This window comes from Myxine glutinosa, chromosome 5, assembly GCF_964187855.1.
Source record: "Myxine glutinosa chromosome 5, kmMyxGlut1.1, whole genome shotgun sequence".
In the NCBI taxonomy this organism is placed as follows: Eukaryota; Metazoa; Chordata; class Myxini; order Myxiniformes; family Myxinidae; genus Myxine; species Myxine glutinosa.
This window is the reverse complement of record NC_136265.1, coordinates 42,555,904-42,575,510: the sequence shown is the minus strand read 5'-3', so window position 1 is coordinate 42,575,510 and position 19,607 is coordinate 42,555,904. Positions and strand designations below refer to the sequence as shown.

Here is a 19,607-nt window from a genome sequence, read left to right as displayed (position 1 = left end):
GACAGTTAGAGCTTACTTTCTTTTTCATTTATTGTTTTGGGGAGAGGGGATGTTAAACAAAAGGTATTATTCCAACTAAACCCACGGCGGGAGTATGCGCTCTACTGAGTGGCGTTCTAGTTTTCCACTGTTTCTCCACAATTTGAAAATGTTTTGAATATTGGTCGAGACAAGTCAAAGAACGAGGGTAGCCCAGAGATATAGGGACACTCACATTTCAGCTGTTTTGCTTGTGTTTGAATCCTCACCCAGTCAGCAATGAACTGTCATCCTGATGTTTCGTATGCCGAGCGAGGCACCAATGTGTCGAATCGTTAAGCTAGAGGACATATGGGGGGCATTAAAGACCACACAGTGTCTTTCAGTACCGTGAAATGGGGTGAATAGGGACAGCAAGGTGAATAGGGACACAAACTGAAAAAAAGTTCGGAAACTTTTTTCGCTAAACATTGATAACCATACTGATTTGTTGATATTTGGGTTGAAAGTGTTCTCTTGTTTTTTAAAAAAGCATCTTATAGTCCCTATTAACCCCATATATGGGTTAAATAGGAATAAATAGGATTTTTATGGCTGTCCCTATTCACCCCGTTTTACGGGTGAATATGGACAGTCACTCATACAAAATAATAATAATCAAGAAACAATCCTGAGTTTCCAACTTATTGCTAAATTGATAGCTCAGATGGATGCACATAATATGCACCCATAATAATAATATAAACCACGGTGCCAATGAAAAAAAATATGGGATAAAAAGTTTCTCCAAACTCCCTATTTCTTGATTTTTTTTTTTTTTTGTATGAGTGACTGTCCCTATTCACCCGTAAAACGGGGTGAATAGGGACAGCCATAAAAATCCTATTTATTCCTATTTAACCCATTTATGGGGTTAATAGGGACTATAAGTTGCTTTTTAAAAAAACAAGAGAACACTTTCAACCCAAATATCAACAAATCAGTATGGTTATCAATTTTCAGCGAAAAAAGTTTCCGAATTTTTTTTCAGTTTGTGTCCCTATTCACCTTGCTGTCCCTATTCACCCCATTTCACGGTACTAAAAAGGCGAGTTGTCGCTGACAACCTGAACAAATTCCACTTCCTGTCTTGATTGACGGTGGCAAGTCAACGACAAACCACCCAACATAACCTTTGTCATGAGAATGCATGCAACATGTTCTTCTGATGCATACCTTTATTTGGGAGGTGTATAGACAACTGACAGCTCCTTCAATCGCTCCAGAAAATTAAAAATAATAACCCGAGTTCGGTGCATGAAACAAAAACATTCCACCTGCTTATAATTCAAAACACCTCACCGCAATGGAAAACGTGTGGACAGGAACACTGTACACGCTATAAAAGGATGGGACTTGTAATACCCTCTCCCACCTGGTGGATGTAATGGTGCCAGAAATGTAGAAGGAGCAGCGACAAACAAAAACAAACACCAATCCGTGAATGACAGTGATGATGACGAATGAGAGATGCATCATTGTGGTTGTGGCGTGTTCAAACAAAGGCCTCAATCAGGAAATGATTCATGAAACAAGTGTAAACAAGTTAAGCTTGCTGGTAGAAACGTTTAGGGGCCATATACATATACAAAAGTGGAAGGAGGCTGAAAATAGGGGCTCGGAGTCAGGGATGTAATGAAAGAAAGCAAATTGAGAACAAAGGGAAAGGGGAAGAGGATATAAGGATGTGTGTCACATTCTCTTTTGGGAGTCGTTGGGGAGAGGATGTCAACATTTTTATCCTATTTGCTTACGTAATATGTGAAAGACCCCTTAAATTATTTCATTACTCAATGATATACACTATTTTATAGAGGCAAAACATCAGCCACAGGCTGTCACAGGCTGCTTACTAAACAACAACAACAACAACAATAGGAAGAACCCTCAGGGTTAGAAATAGCCAGGATAATAATACATTTGTCTTTTTAAGTTTGTGGATATAGGTTTCTGTTGATTGCATTTAAATACTTATTCTTCTTTTTTTCTAAAGCTTCCACTACAAAGTTGAAAAAGGAATTGTCAATAATTCTATAAGGTGGAGAAATAAAAGAAAGTTCAGCAAATTCTGAAAGTTCAAAAACTGTAGTATGTGACATCATGTGACCTGGTGACAGAATGAGAGAGGACGTGGCGGCAAGAAGCAGACGGAGAGGGAGAAGAAGAAAAAGATTCTGTCGGAGCGTCACAAACCTCTCAACATCGAGCATCTGAACGAGGATAAGTTGCGGTAACTATGCAATAAGTACAATATATACATATCTATGTTATTATAGGCAGCCTGCACTGAGAAATTGATATTCAGCATAAACAACATGGCAGCTACCAAGTGGAACATGGGCAGCTCATCCATGGGTAACCCGCAAGATCTAGACTAACCCTAACAAGCGTTACGCCCAGGCCCCCCGTCGGTGAAGTGATGTGAGTTGACAAAGTGGAAGATGCAAGGCGGCCATCTTGGATTTTGACTTGGCGACCCAATTTTCAATGGCGTTCTCCCTTATGTGTAGATACACCCACACACCAGATTAGAAGTTAGTAGTTCGTTTATTTTTCAAGATATTTCGCTCACAACGTTCAGACATATATATGGTGGCGGCCATTTTGGATTTTGACGTGGCGACCCAATTTTCAATAGCGTTCTTCATTATGCCGAGATACACCCACACACCAGATTAGACGTTGGAACTTCGCTTATTTTTCAAGATATTCCGCTCACAAGGTTCAGACATACATGGCGTCAGACATACATGGCGGCGGCCATCTTGGATTTTGACGTGGGTTGCACCCACACACCAAATTAGAATTCGGTCCTTCGCTTATGCAAGCATGCCCGCCCGCACGCACGCACACACGCACGCACACCCGCATGCACGGACGGATGGACGGACGGACGGACGAACACACGGACGGAGGGGAAAACCATAGTCTCCCTTTCGCTCCGCGGTGCGACGGGGGACAATAAGCCAGCTACACCATGTATTCATTAGAGGAATATCAGCATTGGTGGGTACTGCATTCAAAGAGAAATTAGAAATCATGTGAAAATGCAAAGCCCGTCCACATCCGGTTGTATTCAGTCGTCTTCTTCTTCTTCCATATGCTCAAAATAACGAAAACGGTTTAAAAAAAACACAAAGTGAAAATTTATGATTTTACGCAACCTTGATCTTTGACCTTTTGATCTAAAAAAAACAATCGGCTTGTTGCTTTTGATTGGTGAACCAACTCAGTGACCTGATATGCAAATTCTCAGAATTTCAGGTCAATCGGATGAAAAATCGACGATTTTATGTGACGCTGACCTTTGACCCTTTGACCAAATTATTCATTTTCCTTCTCCATAATCTCATTAATATAAAGCTTCGTTGAAAATTTGATGACAAAACTGAAATAGTAAATTGAAATTTCAGGTCAATTCGATGAAAATTGACGATTTTATTTGATGCTGACCTTTGATCTTTTAACCTTTTGACAAAAATATTAATTTGCCTTCACTGTATTATCATAGTAAATCTTTATTGAAAATTTGATAACAAAACTCAAATGGGAAAAAAAGTTACGGCCCGGATACACACACACACACACACACACACACACACACACACACACACACACACACACACACACACACACACACACACACACACACACACACACACACACACACACACACACACACACACAGAAGTGATGACAAAATCCCGTCTCCTGCTGTGCAGGGGATGGGCTAATTACCTGAAGTCGGGCATCATTGCCTTTGGAAGTTTTACCACCTTTTCCCTGCCCATTCCCATTATAAGATCTCCACTGTCGGTACATAATGCCACCACCTTTCTAGACATTTATTGCCATCGCATATATATCTTCTACCGATGATAATGACAAAAAGCGTGTTGATGGTTTGATGCTCAACTTCCGGTCCACGAAGGTACAATTTTACACTCATTAGAATGACAACTTAATGATGACAGTCCCCTTGTAATCTATATATATAAAACACAGTTTGTTTGTGTGTGTGTGTGTGTGTGTGTGTGTGTGTGTGTGTGTGTGTGTGTGTGTGTGTGTGTGTGTGTGTGTGTGTGTGTGTGTGTGCGTGTGTGCGTGCGTGTGTGTGTGTGTGTGTGTGTGTGTGTGTGTAATGTTACCGGTAGACTCCTAAACGGAGAGGCTCACGTGCTTGATATTTGGCATAGACAAGACATGGCCATTGAGCCTGGGAAGAACATGGCCGAACTCAAAATATTTGACGAGATCCATATTTTTTATTCATATTTACCTCAGCGCATTTCAGCGAGGAATATTATACACGGAATCTGAGCCGGGGGCAGAGCAGCGCGCTGATTCGCTCAGAGCGATTACGTGATGTTCCATCCCCGCCGCCAGACCATTGAACATAAAACACAGTTTGTGTGTGTGTAATGTTACCGATAGATTCCTAAACGGAGAGGCTCACGTACTTGATATTTGGCCCTCTCCCTCCCCCTCCCTCCCCCTCCCTCCCCTCCCTCCCCCTCCCTCCCCTCCCTCCCCCTCCCTCCCCTCCCTCCCCTCCTCGCCCCCCTCTTCCTCCCCCTCCCCTTCCCCAACCTCCCCCCTCCCCTCCCTCCCCTCCCCTTCCCCCACCCCCCTCCCTCCCCTCCCCCCACCCCCCTCCCTCCCCTCCCCCCACCCCCCTCCCTCCCCTCCCCTTCCCCCACCTCCACCTCCCCCCTCCCCTCCCTCCACCTCCCCCCTCCCCTCCCTCCACCTCCCCTCTCCCCTCCCTCCCCCCTCCCCTCCCCTTCCCCCACCTCCCTCCTCCTCCCCCCTCCCCTCCCTCTCCTCTCCCACTCCCCCTCCCTCCCCCTCCCTACTCCTCCTTCCCCCTCCTCTCCCCTCCCCCCTCCTCTCCCCTCCCCCCTCTTCCTCCCCTCCCCTCCCCTCCCCCCTCTTCCTCCCCTCCCCCTCCTCCTCCCCTCCCCCACCTCCCCCTCCTCTCCCCTCCCCTCGCCCGCCTCTCCCCTCCCCCTCTCCTTCCCTCCCCCTCCCCTCCGCCTCCCCTCCCCTCCCCCTCCCCTCCCTCCGTTTCCCTCCCCTCCCCCGCCCGACAATGCCGGGTACTTCTGCTAGTATTGCATATTAGGCAAGTGTGGTAGGCCTCAAGCCAACTTCAGAGCGGTCACTCGTGTCCAATCCTCGCAAACAATTTCCACGTTCCCTCAAAACATCGGTGGTGTTTTCCATTTGCGTGTGTGCCTTGCAGGGAGAAAGCCCAAGAGTTTTGGCAGTGGATGTATCAGTTGGAATCTGAAAAGTTTGACCTTAACGAGAAACTCAAGAAGCAAAAATATGACGTAAGCACATCCTTAGAAAGACGTAGAAAATGAAAACATCATGTCGGAGAAAATGGTCCGTGTTGATCCATCGGTTTTTGTTTTTTTTGACCAACAGATCAACATTTTGCGAAACCGCATCAACGAGCATCAGAAGTTGTGAGTGTGCACCTTCATCCTGTCTTCCTTCCTTCACTCCAAACTCTAATATTTACTTTTATTCTCTCCATTCATGTTGACACAATATCCTCTTGGGATCACCTCTATCTGATGCATTGGCCAATGTACCCTGATGCACGTGCACACCACTTTATAATACGTTGATAATAATGGTAATAATTCCCCTTTGTGTATCTCATTGCACAAAGAGATCATTCAAAGTACACCGCCCCCATGAATGAATGATCGTTTTAAGGCCATTTTCCCTGCGAGAGCGGAGGTTAGCCTTGCGGGGCCCATGACAATCATGGTTCCCTGTTTGAGGCAATGTTTTTATGGCCGGATGCCCTTCCTGACGCCAACCCTTAGTTGCCTCTTATGATGCGCAGGGATACGGTGTACCTATTCTAAACCAGGGTACACACCGCGATCATTCATCCCAGCAAGCTGGTACTCAATTTGCCGACCTCGGAAGGATGACAGGCTGAGTCAACCCCCCTGGTGTTAATTTAGCGATCGACCGGGATTCGAACCCAGGATCCTCGGATCCCAAGCCTGCACCCCAACCGCAAAGCCAACACCAGGATTAAGCCAACACCTAGCACCCTAACCGCTAACCCATGCCAAATAAATAAATAACATATCCTTTAGCGCCCGGTGATTCCCCCGTGCAGCACATGGAGATGGAATTGGGAGGGAGCGGTGTACAATAATTGATTAAGTGCGTAATTAAAATAATAAAATAATAAATTTATTAATCAATTGGCTAATAGCTTACAGAAACCACCAGTTTCAGCCGAAGCTAGAATGTTTTGAAAAAGAATTAAACGATTAATTAATCGAAATAAATAATCGATTAATGATTAATCAATAAATAATTGATTGATTAATCAATAAATCAAAAATATAATTTATAGCCACAACACTTGGTCACTGTCATGTCCAAATATCAGCTTCCTAGCTTAAAAGCTGCCTGAGATATTGTCCAGATGAGAAGGAAAATAAATAAGTGATTAATAATGAAAATAAATAAATAATAATTATGAAATAATTAAATTATTAATCAATTAGCTAATAGAATATTAAAACCACCACCGTTTCATCAGAATATGTAACTTTTTGAAGATCAATTAATCAAGCAATTAATTGAAGAATGAAATAATTAATCGATTAATTGATCAATCAATAAATCAGAAATACCCTTTACAGCCAAATCACTTGGACATTGAAATGTCCAAATATGCTAACTCAAAGGTGCCTGAGATAATGCCCAGAAGAGAAAGGAAATAATAAGTACTTAATGAATCGAAAATAATTAAGTAATTCATCAATTAATGGATTAATCAAAAATAAAAAGTACTGTTTTTTCCAAAGCATGTGCTCACTATTGCGCCCATATTTCAGCTTCTAGGCTCAAAGGATAGCTAAGATATCACCCGGACAAACAAACAAAGTGAAAACTGAGTACTCCCTTTCAGCGTGCATCATCGCTGGGCTCCCTTCTATGCCCAGCAATGACGTCATGCAGCGCCTGGATATGGAATAGGAAAGGAGCGGTGTACAACAAACTAACAAGAAGACGTCATGCGGAGCACGATACTTACAAAATCCGCACCCCCCCCCCCCACCCCCAAGAAAAAAAATTCCATTGATACAGCAAATTGTCCATTTCATCAAGATTAAAATTGACAATCTTGATCAAAGCTCGGGTCAACAGGAAGAAAAGTGATGATTTTTCAGATGAAAAATGATGATTTTGCAAGGTTGACCTTGAGTTGACCTTTGACCTTTTGACCTCAAAAATATTTCGTTTCCCTATTTAGTGACTCAATGTGCAAATGCTGTTCAATTTTCAAGTCAATCGGATGAAAATTGAGGATTTTAAAAACTTGGCCTATGTTGACCTTTTGGCCTATGTTGACCTCAAAAATAGTTGGTGGTTGAATTCAGTGACCATATATGTATATCCTCTTAGAATTTCAAGTCAATCAAATGAAAATTGGTGATTTTAGAAATTCGGCCTATGTTGACCTTTTGGCCTTTGTTCACCTAAAATATAATTTGTCGTTGAATTCAGTGACCAGATATGCAAGTCATCTTCAAATTTCAAGTCAATTGGATGAAAATTGAGGATTTTAGAAATTTGGCCTATATTGACCTTTTGGCCTATGTTGACCTCCAATATACTTGGTGGTTGAATTCAGTGACCAGATATGCAAGTCCTCTTCAAATTTCAAGTTAATCGGATGAAAATTGAGGTGTTTAGAAATTTAGCAAAGTTGGTGACCTTTGGCCTATGTTGACCTTTTGACCCCAAAAACAATCGGCTTCTCAATTGGGACAGACCTATACAGCTTGGTGAAGTTTCGTGACGATCGGTTTCGAATTGTGACCTGAAGGCCGGTGACAAACAGACAAACAAACGTGGATTTTATTTCAGGTTGCATCATGTGGATTTTATTACAGGTTGCATCTTGTGGATTTTATTACAGGTTACATCATGTGGATTTTATTTCAGGTTGCATCTTTTGTATTTTATTTCAGGTTGCATCATGTGTATTTTATTACAGGTTGCATCTTGTGGATTTTATTTCAGGTTGCATCTTGTGTATTTTATTTCAGGTTGCATCTTGTGGATTTTATTACAGGTTGCATCTTGTGGATTTTATTAGAGGTTGCATCATGTGGATTTTATTTCAGGTTGCATCATGTGTATTTTATTTCAGGTTGCATCTTGTGTATTTTATTTCAGGTTGCATCATGTGGATTTTATTACAGGTTGCATCTTGTGGATTTTATTTCAGGTTGCATCATGTGGATTTTATTTCAGGTTGCATTATGTGGATTTTATTTCGAGGTTGCATCATGTGGATTTTATTTCAGGTTGCATCTTGTGTATTTTATTTCAGGTTGCATCATGTGAATTTTATTTCAGGTTGCATCTTGTGTATTTTATTACAGGTTGCATCATGTGTATTTTATTTCAGGTTACATCATGTGGATTTTATTACATGTTGCATCTTGTGTATTTTATTACAGGTTGCATCCTGTGGATTTTATTTCAGGTTGCAACATGTGGATTTTATTTCAGGTTGCATCTTGTGGGTTTTATTTCAGGTTGCATCTTGTGGATTTTATTTCAGGTTGCATCATGTGGATTTTATTTCAGGTTGCATCTTGTGTATTTTATTAGAGGTTGCATTATGTGTATTTTATTTCAGGTTGCATCATCTGGATTTTATTACAGGTTGCATCTTGTGTATTTTATTACAGGTTGCATCATGTGTATTTTATTTCAGGTTGCATCTTGTGGATTTTATTTCAGGTCGCATCATGTGGATTTTATTACAGGTTGCATCTTGTGTATTTTATTTCAGGTTGCATCATGTGTATTTTATTTCAGGTTGCATCTTGTGTATTTTATTACAGGTTGCATCATGTGTATTTTATTTCAGGTTACATCATGTGGATTTTATTACAGGTTGCATCTTGTGTATTTTATTACAGGTTGCATCCTGTGTATTTTATTTCAGGTTGCAACATGTGGATTTTATTTCAGGTTGCATCTTGTGGGTTTTATTTCAGGTTGCATCTTGTGGATTTTATTTCAGGTTGCATCATGTGGATTTTATTTCAGGTCGCATCATGTGGATTTTATTATAGGTTGCATCTTGTGTATTTTATTTCAGGTTGCATCATGTGAATTTTATTTCAGGTTGCATCTTGTGTATTTTATTACAGGTTGCATTATGTGTATTTTATTTCAGGTTGCATCATCTGGATTTTATTACAGGTTGCATCTTGTGTATTTTATTACAGGTTGCATCATGTGTATTTTATTTCAGGTTGCATCATGTGTGTTTTATTTCAGGTTGCATCATGTGGATTTTATTTCAGGTCACATCATGTGGATTTTATTTCAGGTCACATCATGTGGATTTTATTTCAGGTCGCATCATGTGGATTTTATTACAGGTTGCATCTTGTGGATTTTATTTCAGGTTGCATCATGTGTATTTTATTTCAGGTTGCATCATGTGTATTTTATTTCAGGTTGCATCATGTGTATTTTATTTCAGTTTGCATCATGTGTATTTTATTTCAGGTTGCATCATGTGTATTTTATTTTAGGTTGCATCATGTGTATTTTATTTTAGGTTGCATCATGTGTATTTTATTTCAGGTTGCATCATGTGTATTTTATTTCAGGTTGCATCATGTGGATTTTTTTACAGGTTGCATAATGTGTATTTTATTACAGGTTGCATCATGTGTATTTTATTTCAGGTTGCATCATGTGGATTTTATTTCAGGTCGCATCATGTGAATTTTATTTCAGGTCGCATCTTGTGAATTTTATTACAGGTTGCATCATGTGGATTTTATTACAGGTTGCATCATGTGGATTTTATTTCAGGTCGCATCATGTGGATTTTATTTCAGGTTGCATCTTGTGTATTTTATTACAGGTTGCATCATGTGGATTTTATTTCAGGTCACATCATGTGGATTTTATTTCAGGTCACATCATGTGGATTTTATTTCAGGTCGCATCATGTGTATTTTATTACAGGTTGCATCTTGTGGATTTTATTTGAGGTTGCATCATGTGTATTCTATTTCAGGTTGCATCATGTGTATTTTATTGCAGGTCGCATAATGTGTATTTTATTTCAGGTTGCATCATGTGTATTTTATTTCAGGTTGCATCATGTGTATTTTATTTCAGGTTGCATCATGTGGATTTTATTTCAGGTTGCATCGTGTGGATTTTATTACAGGTTGCATCGTGTGTATTTTATTACAGGTTGCATCATGTGGATTTTATTTCAGATTGCATCGTGTGTATTTTATTTCAGGTTGCATCATGTGGATTTTATTTCAGGTTGCATCATGTGGATTTTATTTCAGGTTGCATCATGTGGATTTTATTTCAGGTTGCATCATGTGGATTTTATTTCAGGTTGCATCATGTGGATTTTATTTCAGGTTGCATCATGTGGATTTTATTTCAGGTTGCATCATGTGGATTTTATTTCAGGTTGCATCATGTGGATTTTATTTCAGGTTGCATCTTGTGTATTTTATTTCAGGTTGCATCTTGTGGATTTTATTACAGGTTGCATCTTGTGGATTTTATTAGAGGTTGCATCATGTGGATTTTATTTCAGGTTGCATCATGTGGATTTTATTTCAGGTTGCATCATGTGGATTTTATTTCAGGTTGCATCATGTGGATTTTATTTCAGGTTGCATCATGTGGATTTTATTTCAGGTTGCATCATGTGGATTTTATTTCAGGTTGCATCATGTGGATTTTATTTCAGGTTGCATCATGTGGATTTTATTTCAGGTTGCATCATGTGGATTTTATTTCAGGTTGCATCATGCGGATTTTATTTCAGGTTGCATCATGTGGATTTTATTTCAGGTTGCATCATGTGGATTTTATTTCAGGTTGCATCATGTGGATTTTATTTCAGGTTGCAACATATGGATTTTATTTCAGGTTGCAACATATGGATTTTATTTCAGGTTGCATCATGTGGATTTTATTTCAGGTTGCATCATGTGGATTTTATTTCAGGTTGCATCTTGTGGATTTCTCTCACCAGATCATATTGCTCGCAAGAGGGATTGTGGAAGTGCAGACTTGACGGAAGAGTTACAGTCGGCATTGATAGATTTGCCTTGTCCTTCAAATACATCCCGTGTGTAGTGTAAATAACCTAAATCTGCTCATATCATCCATCAATATCCACTTCTCCATGACTCCATTACACTGTAATGGTTAGAGCGTCCGCTCCGAACCTTGGAGGGCCACGTCAAAGGTTCAAACCCGACCCCGTCAGTATCAAACCAAATTACACTTTAAAAATGGTATGTGCTGCTTCCTTGCTTAATATCCAGCATTTCAAAAGATAGAACACCTACAAACAACCGTAGGATGGCAATCATAGCACAGGCTCTGACGGACCGAAAGGCCTCCTGCTTGGAAATTTCTTGTAGGAAAACTCGTTTTATATTCCAGTCTCTGGTTCGAAAAACCAGGTATCAGAGGCATTTAACAAGTGTTAAATGTCTGAAAATCTTCAAATTTATGAACAACACCGTGAGCCTTAGTATTGTTTAAAAACGTTATGATACTAACAACGACGATAATAAGTTTGAAGAAATGCTTTTCAACAAAATGGCCGACTGTTGTGTGCTGTGCTAGCTTACCAAGGGTACTATGTGATGTATTGAAGGAGCTGCGCTCCAACGCGAGTCGAAAGAATTGACGCGACCAAAGACGGAATTCGTCCGAGTTGCTTTATTGAAACAAAACAGCTCAGGTATTCTGACAAAAGCCCGTTTATCGGGCAGCAATATATATCCACATTTATGTCGGGAAGTTTGCCCGGCAAAAGCTATACCGGGCATGCCCGGGTGTCAAGGGCGAGTCTTGGAAAGGCGAGTCTGGACCTGCCCGGGCGTGTTTGGCTGCGGCCTGGCAAGTCGAGGCTGGGCGTGCCCGGGCGCTCTGGACGAGTACTGGAAAGGCGAGAGCGGGCATGCCCGGACGCTCTGGGCGAGCCCTGGAAAGGCGATAGCGGGCATGCCCGGACGCTCTGGGCGAGCCCTGGAAAGGCGATAGCGGGCATGCCCGGACGCTCTGGGCGAGCGCTGGAAAGACGATAGCGGGCATGCCCGGACGCTCTGGGTGAGCCCTGGAAAGGCGAGAGCGGGCATGCCCGGGAAAGACGAGACCGGGCGTGCCCGGGAGGTTCGGGCGTGCCCGGGAACAGTGAGTCCGGGCATGCCCGGGAGAGGCGTGTCTGGCCGTGTTCTGGCCGGTGCAAGGCGATTGTGTGCATCCAGCGGTAACCGCTACACACGCCCCTCCAGAATCGACCTGCACTGGCAGGGTCAATTTAAGGGGGGTCCGGATGACCCGGCTGAAGCGACCCCTGGAGGGTCGTGGGGAGGGGTCCGACGTGGTGGTGGGTGGTCGAGCGGGGGGAACTGTGGACAGGGGGCGGCCTCGCCGCGGAGGAAGGGCCAACCGTGGTGGTCGGTCGACGTCCATGTGCGCCGGTTTGAGGCGGTCCACAGAGATCCGGTCCGACCGGCCGCCAACGTCGACGACAAAGGACTTGTCGCCCCGTCGCAGGACCCGGAAGGGCCCGTCGTACGGCGGCCGGAGTGGCCCCCGGTGCGCGTCATGACGCACAAAGACGTACTCCACTGTGCGAAGCGCCGGGGGGACGTAGGACTGGGGGCCACCGTGGCAGGACGTTGGCACGGGGGCAAATCGGCGGGCGGCCTCCTGGAGGTCCGAGCGCTGGTGTGCGGCGGACCAGGGACTGGTAGCGTCGGGCACGAACTCGCCCGGGACGCGGAGCGGCTGGCCGTAGACGAGCTCGGCGGCGGACGCCCGGAGGTCCTCCTTGGGGGCCGTGCGGAGGCCCAAAAGGACCCACGGCAGCCGGTCAGTCCAACCGTCGTCCTGAAGGCCGGCCATGAGTGCGGCCTTCATGGAGCAGTGAAACCGCTCGCACAACCCGTTGGCTTGGGGGTGGTAGGCCGTGGTGCGGTGCAGCGTGACCCCCAACGAGCGGGCGACCGTGCCCCAAAGTTCGGACGTGAACTGTGGGCCGCGGTCGGACGAGATGTCCGCCGGTGCGCCGAAGCGCGCGACCCAGGTGGCGATGAACGCCTGCGCCACGTCGGCGGTGGTGGTGGAGGTGAGGGGCACGGCCTCCGGCCACCTGGTGGTCCTGTCCACCATGGTGAGCAGGTGGGTGAACCCCCGCGATGGGGGCAGGGGACCCACCAGGTCCACGTGGACGTGGTCGAAACGCCGTGCAGGCACGGTGAAAGGTGCCAGCGGGGCCTGGGTGTGGCGGTGGACCTTGGCCCGCTGGCAGGCCGTGCAGGCGTTGGCCCAGTCGCGGACGTTCCGTCGAAGGCCGTGCCAGACGAAACGCGCCGACACCAGCTTCTGAGAAGCTTTCCGGCCCGGGTGAGAAAGGCCGTGGATGGAGGCGAAGATGCGGCGCTGCCAGGAAAAGGGCACGATGGGGCGAGGCTGGCCCTGGGAGACGTCGCAGAGCAGGACGGTGCCCGCGAAGGGGATGTCGGCCAGGCGGAGGCCCGTGTCCGCCGCCCGGAGGGCCTGCACCGAGGTGTCGGTGGTCTGGTCGGCCGCCATGAGCGCGAAGTCCACGCCGAGGTGGACCGCGTTCGTGCTGGCCAAGTGATGCGGTGGCCCAAAAAGTCAACGGTCGTCGTGCCGAAGTGGCATTTGGCCAGGTTGACAATTAAGCCGTGCTCGCTGAGGCGACCGAACAGTGTTCGGAGGTGGAGGAGGTGCTCGGCGCGGGACGTGCTGGTGACGAGGATGTCGTCCAGATAGACGAAAATAAATGGCAGGTCGCGCAGCACGCCGTCCATTAAGCGCTGGAACGCCTGGGCCGCGTTCTTGAGGCCAAACGGCATCCTCAAAAATTTCGAACAGGCCGAACGGCGTGATGACGGCCGTCTTCGGGACGTCGGCCGCCCGGACAGGTACCTGGTGGTATCCCCGTATCAGGTCAATTTTGGAAAATATGACCCGTCCCGCCAAACGGGCGGAAAAGTCCTGGATGTGCGGGATCGGGTACTTGTCGGGGGTGGTAGCGTCGTTGAGGCGGCGGTTGTCGCCACACTGGCGCCATCCGCCCCCCGGCTTTGGCACGATGTGCAGTGGTGAGGCCCACGCGCTATTGGAGCGCCGCACGATGCCGAGGTGCTCCAACGCGTCGAACTCGGCCTTTGCCACGGCGAGCTTGGCCGGGTCGAGGCGACGGGCCCTGGCGTAGACCGGCGGGCCCGTAGTGGGTATGTGGTGCTCGATCCCATGCCGCACTGCGACGGCCGAAAACGTCGGCCGTGTGAGGGCCGGGAATTCCGCGAGCAGGCGAGCGAACTCGTTCGCCGTCGGGAGGGCGCACGCCAGTTCGGTCGGCGCGGAGCTGCTCATCGTGCACACCAGGGAGCTGAAGGTCTCGGCGTTGACAAGGCGACGACGTTCGACGTCGACGACGTTCGACGTCGACCAGCAGCCCGTGCGCACAGAGGAAGTCGGCGCGCAGCAAAGCCATGGGGACGCAGGCGGTCACAAAGGTCCACTGAAAGCGCTGGCTGCCGAAGCAGAGGGTGACGTTGCGCGGGCCGAAAGTGCGTATGGCCGAGCCATTAGCAGCGACCAAAGAGGGGCGGCAAACGGCGTCCCGCCTGTCCTGCTCGGAGGCGGGTATGACGCTCAGTTGGGCGCCAGTGTCACAAAGGAAACGCCGCCCGGACGCTTTGTCCCGAATAAAAAGCAAGTTGCCCGAGTGGCCGGCGCTCATGGCTGGGAATGAACGCCGGGCCGGCCATTTCCCGACTTGCCGAAAGTGCACGGGGGTCGGCACGTCCGAGCCTTGTGTCCGAACCTGGCGTGGTAATAACACCACGCCTGGTCAGGTGGAGGCCCCGGCCGTCGTGTCGGAAGCGGTCGGTGCAGCGTGGCGGCCGCCAGTTTCACCGGCAGTTCAGCCTCCAACCGCGCAGGGCGCTCGGGCGTCGTGGGCGTCGCCTCGGACGGCGGCAGGCTCCAGGTAGCCGCGCCGATGTGTTGGCCCGCCGAGGAGATCTTATCGGCTTCCCTGGCGAGGGCGCGGGGATCGGTGATCGACGTGCCAGCCAGGGCGAGGCGTACCGGGTGAGGCAGCTGGCGAAGGAACAACTCGCGGAACAGAAAATCCGGAGAGTGCTCACCGAGCAACGAGAGCATATAGTCCATGCGCTCGGACGGGCGCGTGTCGCCGAGCTCGGGCAGGTCGAGCAGGCGCCGTGCGCGTGCCGCCGGTGAGAGGGCGAAAGCGTCGAGGAGGAGCGTCTTCAGCACGTCATACTTGTCGGCAGCCGGCGGCTGCTCGAGGAGGCTCAGGGCGCGGGCCGCGGTGGCGAAACCGAGCGCTGCCACGACGTGGTGGAAGCGGGTGTCGTCCGCGGTGATGCCTCGCAGGGCGAACTGGGAGTCCGCCTGGGCGAACCAAACAGCCGCGTGAGCCTCCCAGAAGGTAGGCAGTTTAAGAGTCACTGCCGTGTCCATGTCGGTAGGTCACCAATGAAGGAGCTGCGCTCCAACGCGAGTCGAAAGAATTGACGCGACCAAAGACGGAATTCGTCCGAGTTGCTTTATTGAAACAAAACAGCTCAGGTATTCTGACAAAAGCCCGTTTATCGGGCAGCAATATATATACACATTTATGTCGGGAAGTTTGCCCGGCAAAAGCTATACCGGGCATGCCTGGGTGTCAAGGGCGAGTCTTGGAAAGGCGAGTCTGGACCTGCCCGGGCGTGTTTGGCTGCGGCCTGGCAAGTCGAGGCTGGCGTGCCCGGGCGCTCTGGACGAGCACTGGAAAGGCGATAGCGGGCATGCCCGGACGCTCTGGGCGAGCCCTGGAAAGGCGAGAGCGGGCATGCCCGGGAAAGACGAGACCGGGCGTGCCCGGGAGGTTCGGGCGTGCCCGGGAACAGTGAGTCCGGGCATGCCCGGGAGAGGCGCGTCTGGCCGTGTTCTGGCCGGTGCAAGGCGATTGTGTGCATCCAGCGGTAACCGCTACAGTATCATACTCACACATGTATCAGGGAAGGTGAGGGATAACGTGGGTGCAGAGAAAAGGGAGGTAGGGAGAAGGGGGGAACGTAGTTGGGGAGGGGATAGAAAGAGAGTATGTGTGAAAAACGTTCCACCATTTATGCTTGTATAATAAGTGGAAATCTTTTTATCATCAGGCAAAGATGGCGGGTTTCCACTTCCCACGCCCCTTTTGATGCTCCATACATGCCCTGTCGCTCCCCTTACAACTACCCACACCCAAAATTATTTCCCTTCTCTCCCAAAACTTCCTTGGTCTTTCCTATCCTCCATCCTTGTGTTTTTTCAGTTTCCGAAACCCACCCTTGTAGTTACATAATAAAAAGAGCTGAAGTACCCAGCATTTCCCAGGAGTGGGGGGTGGGAGGGGGGGTGGGGGGTGGGGAGGGGTGAGGAATAGTGGTAGGGGGAGGGGATATGGGGAGGTGATGGGGGGGAAGGGGGAGGGGAGGAGGGGAAGGGGGCAAAGGTAGGGGAGGGGGACAAAGGGGAAGGGGAGATAAAGGGGAAGGGGGAGGGGAGAGAGGGGAAAGGGGGAAGGCAGAGGGTAGAATTTTGGATTGGGGAGGGAAGGAGGGAGGGGGAAAGGGGAAAGAAGGGGGAAGGGGGAGGGAAGAAGGACAAATTTACCCGTGCGAAGATTTCTTTAACCTCTGCGTTGACCCGATAAAAAAGGAAACTACAATCCCCTCTGCCAGCCCCTCCAGATGGCACTACATGGGACAAATTTATCCAGATAATTTACTCTCCCCACGGCCCCCCCACAATCCTGCGTGAGGCCGCGGCCACATAGCCTATGTTACCTCCCCCCACACCCTCCACCGGCACAAAGTTGTATTTGTATTCCGAGTTTGGAGGTTGTAACTTATTATATATGGCCGCGCATATAACTCACCTGTGTCCGCTTTTGTTTCTCGCCGTTGCGTCTTACGAGGAGGTTCAGGTTGCTTTCCACATCATCTGGTACAACTCAAGGACAAAAGTGAAGCTTCAAGTTTCTAATCCGTTACCTTTGTTTCTCATGGCAGTGTCAAAGGGGCCCGTGCTGCCAAGGGCAAGGTGATCAGAAGGTGGAAGTGAAGCATCAGATCAGGATCATCCCCCAAAGACCCAGCAAAGGTTTTAAAGATGGCGTCACCCAAAGCCAATGTACTCAGAATCAATAATAATTACAATTTCCCCATGACGGTCAACCGGTGAACAACAATTTATGAACACGAATCGTCATACAATGATGGCATTATCATAAAATAATGTTTGATGATAGCAACTGTAAAATTTGATTACAAAATATACGAACCATATAATTTGATAATTTATTTTTGAGCCTGCTGTGAATTGTTTGGTTTGATTACTCTGTTTTTTGGAGGCGGATTTAATAGCAGAGCATTGGATTTGATCTACAATTGACTTGCGGAACGATTTGCTTTGCCAATACTTTCATTGAAAAGAACACAGAGAGTTTTAGTGTGCGGTACGCTTCAAGACGAGTTGTTAGTTATGTACCGTAGTAATAAACATGTGCGTACTGCAATCGATTGTGATGCAGTGACATATAACGTAGTGTCGTGATTGCGCGTGATATATAACATGACACCAATCACATCACGCAGTGTCATTTTGATCCCCTCGGCTGTGCCGATTCAGATACATGAGGGTCGGTGAAAAACCCCTCCAAACGATATATATGAAGAGACCCAATCACTTCTCTCACACAATTGGAGGGAATAACCAATCGGCTCTCACCAAATGAATTGCCCAAGGTGGTTAGGATTTTCATAATTAACTCCCATGCTCTTCCAGTCAAAGAAAGCTGCATAAAGCAAACAAGAAACTCTACACTAGGTAGGCCCTTTACTGTTTAGAACCCTACCCAGGTTCCTCAACTGTGCAAATCATTAATGTAAATTATGAATAACAAGAAGAAAAAGACATAAAATATCATATTCCCTGTGGCTTGGGTCATTTTGCTGTACGGAGTTAAAGGCTGTCAGTCGGCCATTTTTGGTCGGATTACAAAACAAAATCTTCTGCATTTGTGTACTCTCATGTATTGTCTTTGTGCCAAGTTTGAACAAAATCCGACCATGCATATCGAGAAATGGTTGTGCACTTGTTTAAATAACAAAAATGGCCACCTGTCGGCCATATTGGATCTGATCTTGAAAATAAATGACGTGCATATGTAAGCCATCATTCTTTATCTGTGTGCAACGCTTGAACAAGATCGGTAAATACATGTCCAAGAAATGGTTGAGGCCGTATTCAACATCGGGTTTTAAAAAACTGAAATGGCCGCCAGTCGGCCATTTTTTTTTATCACATCGCGAAACAATGATGTAAACCGTCATGTATTGTCTTTGTGCCAAGTATGAATAAAATTGGTCCATACATCTCTGAGATATGGTTGTGGACGCACGGACGGATGGATGGACGAGACCCAATCCATAAGCTCCTGCTTCGGACCCAGTCCAACGGGGGGGGGTAAATAATGGTCCTAGTTCTGGTCTCTGAGGGCCCCACTAATTCTTCTCAGCCAGACATCCTCCCACTCACAGCCACTCTGGACTTCCGATCACTAAGCCAATTTGCAATCCAGTTATAGCTACTGTACAGGGCACCCCACAACCCCTCACCTAAAGGGCCTATCTCATTGGCCTGGAGACTAGGTGGCGACCTGGTGGCGACTCGAGTCTCCGCGACGTCTCCTGGAGACTAGCCGGGTCTCCGGGAAGTCGCGGGAAATTCAAACATGTTCGATTTTTCGGCGACGTTGCGGAGACTAATTTTGTCCGCGACTGGGGAGACGTCTCCGCGACGTCTCCGTGACGTCTCCGCGACCTGCTGGAGACCAAGGAGACTGAGGAGACGTTGCGGCGACGATGCGGCGACGTCTCCGCGACGCTGCTTGACCCACTTTAGAGACCACGTGACTGAGCGCGTGCTGGCATCATCGAGACGCCTTCACTCCTGGTCCAAGTCAGGTACAGGATCCGGTCAAGGTCTTCATCGTTTTGTACTTGTTCCTGCTACTGCTGCTGCTCCTTGTACTGCCTTGGAAGAGGCCCCACCATCTTGTCTTGCCAGGGGACAGCTCCAACTCCAGAGTAGTACTGTCCTTCCACCATGCCACCCAAGGGCAGTGGGGGCCGGAAGGGCAAGAAGAAGGAGGATGAAGCAGTTGTAGCAGCTTCAGCGCAGTTTGTGGATGCTGAGGCAGCAGTTGATGCTAGAGAAGATGAGGAACATGGTTCCAGCGGCGATCCGACTAGAAAACAATATGATTGGAAAGAGGGGCATCAAGAGGCAATGGCTGACTTCTGTGAGGATCATCCGGAATTTTACGATAAATCGTATGCAAGATACAAAGATAACCAATACAAGAAAGCAGCGGTTGAAACCTTCCTTGTTGATATGCAGAACATCTTCGAGGAGATCAAGAAGCC

The 19,607-nt window shown here is 47.4% G+C and overlaps 1 protein-coding gene across 1 annotated transcript in view; it reads left to right on the top strand.

Moving 5' to 3' along the window:
* The window catches only part of LOC137427617 (troponin T, cardiac muscle isoforms-like), a 30,712-nt gene extending 12,362 nt beyond the window's left edge, over positions 1-18,350 (top strand). The window contains exons 7-10 of the mRNA XM_068117225.2: positions 2,136-2,248; positions 5,264-5,354; positions 5,452-5,492; positions 17,190-18,350. Coding sequence (XP_067973326.1) covers positions 2,136-2,248; positions 5,264-5,354; positions 5,452-5,492; positions 17,190-17,241 — 297 coding nt within the window. The 3' untranslated portion in view covers positions 17,242-18,350. The remainder of the gene's footprint in view (positions 1-2,135; positions 2,249-5,263; positions 5,355-5,451; positions 5,493-17,189) is intronic.
* Positions 18,351-19,607: the final 1,257 nt, after the last annotated feature.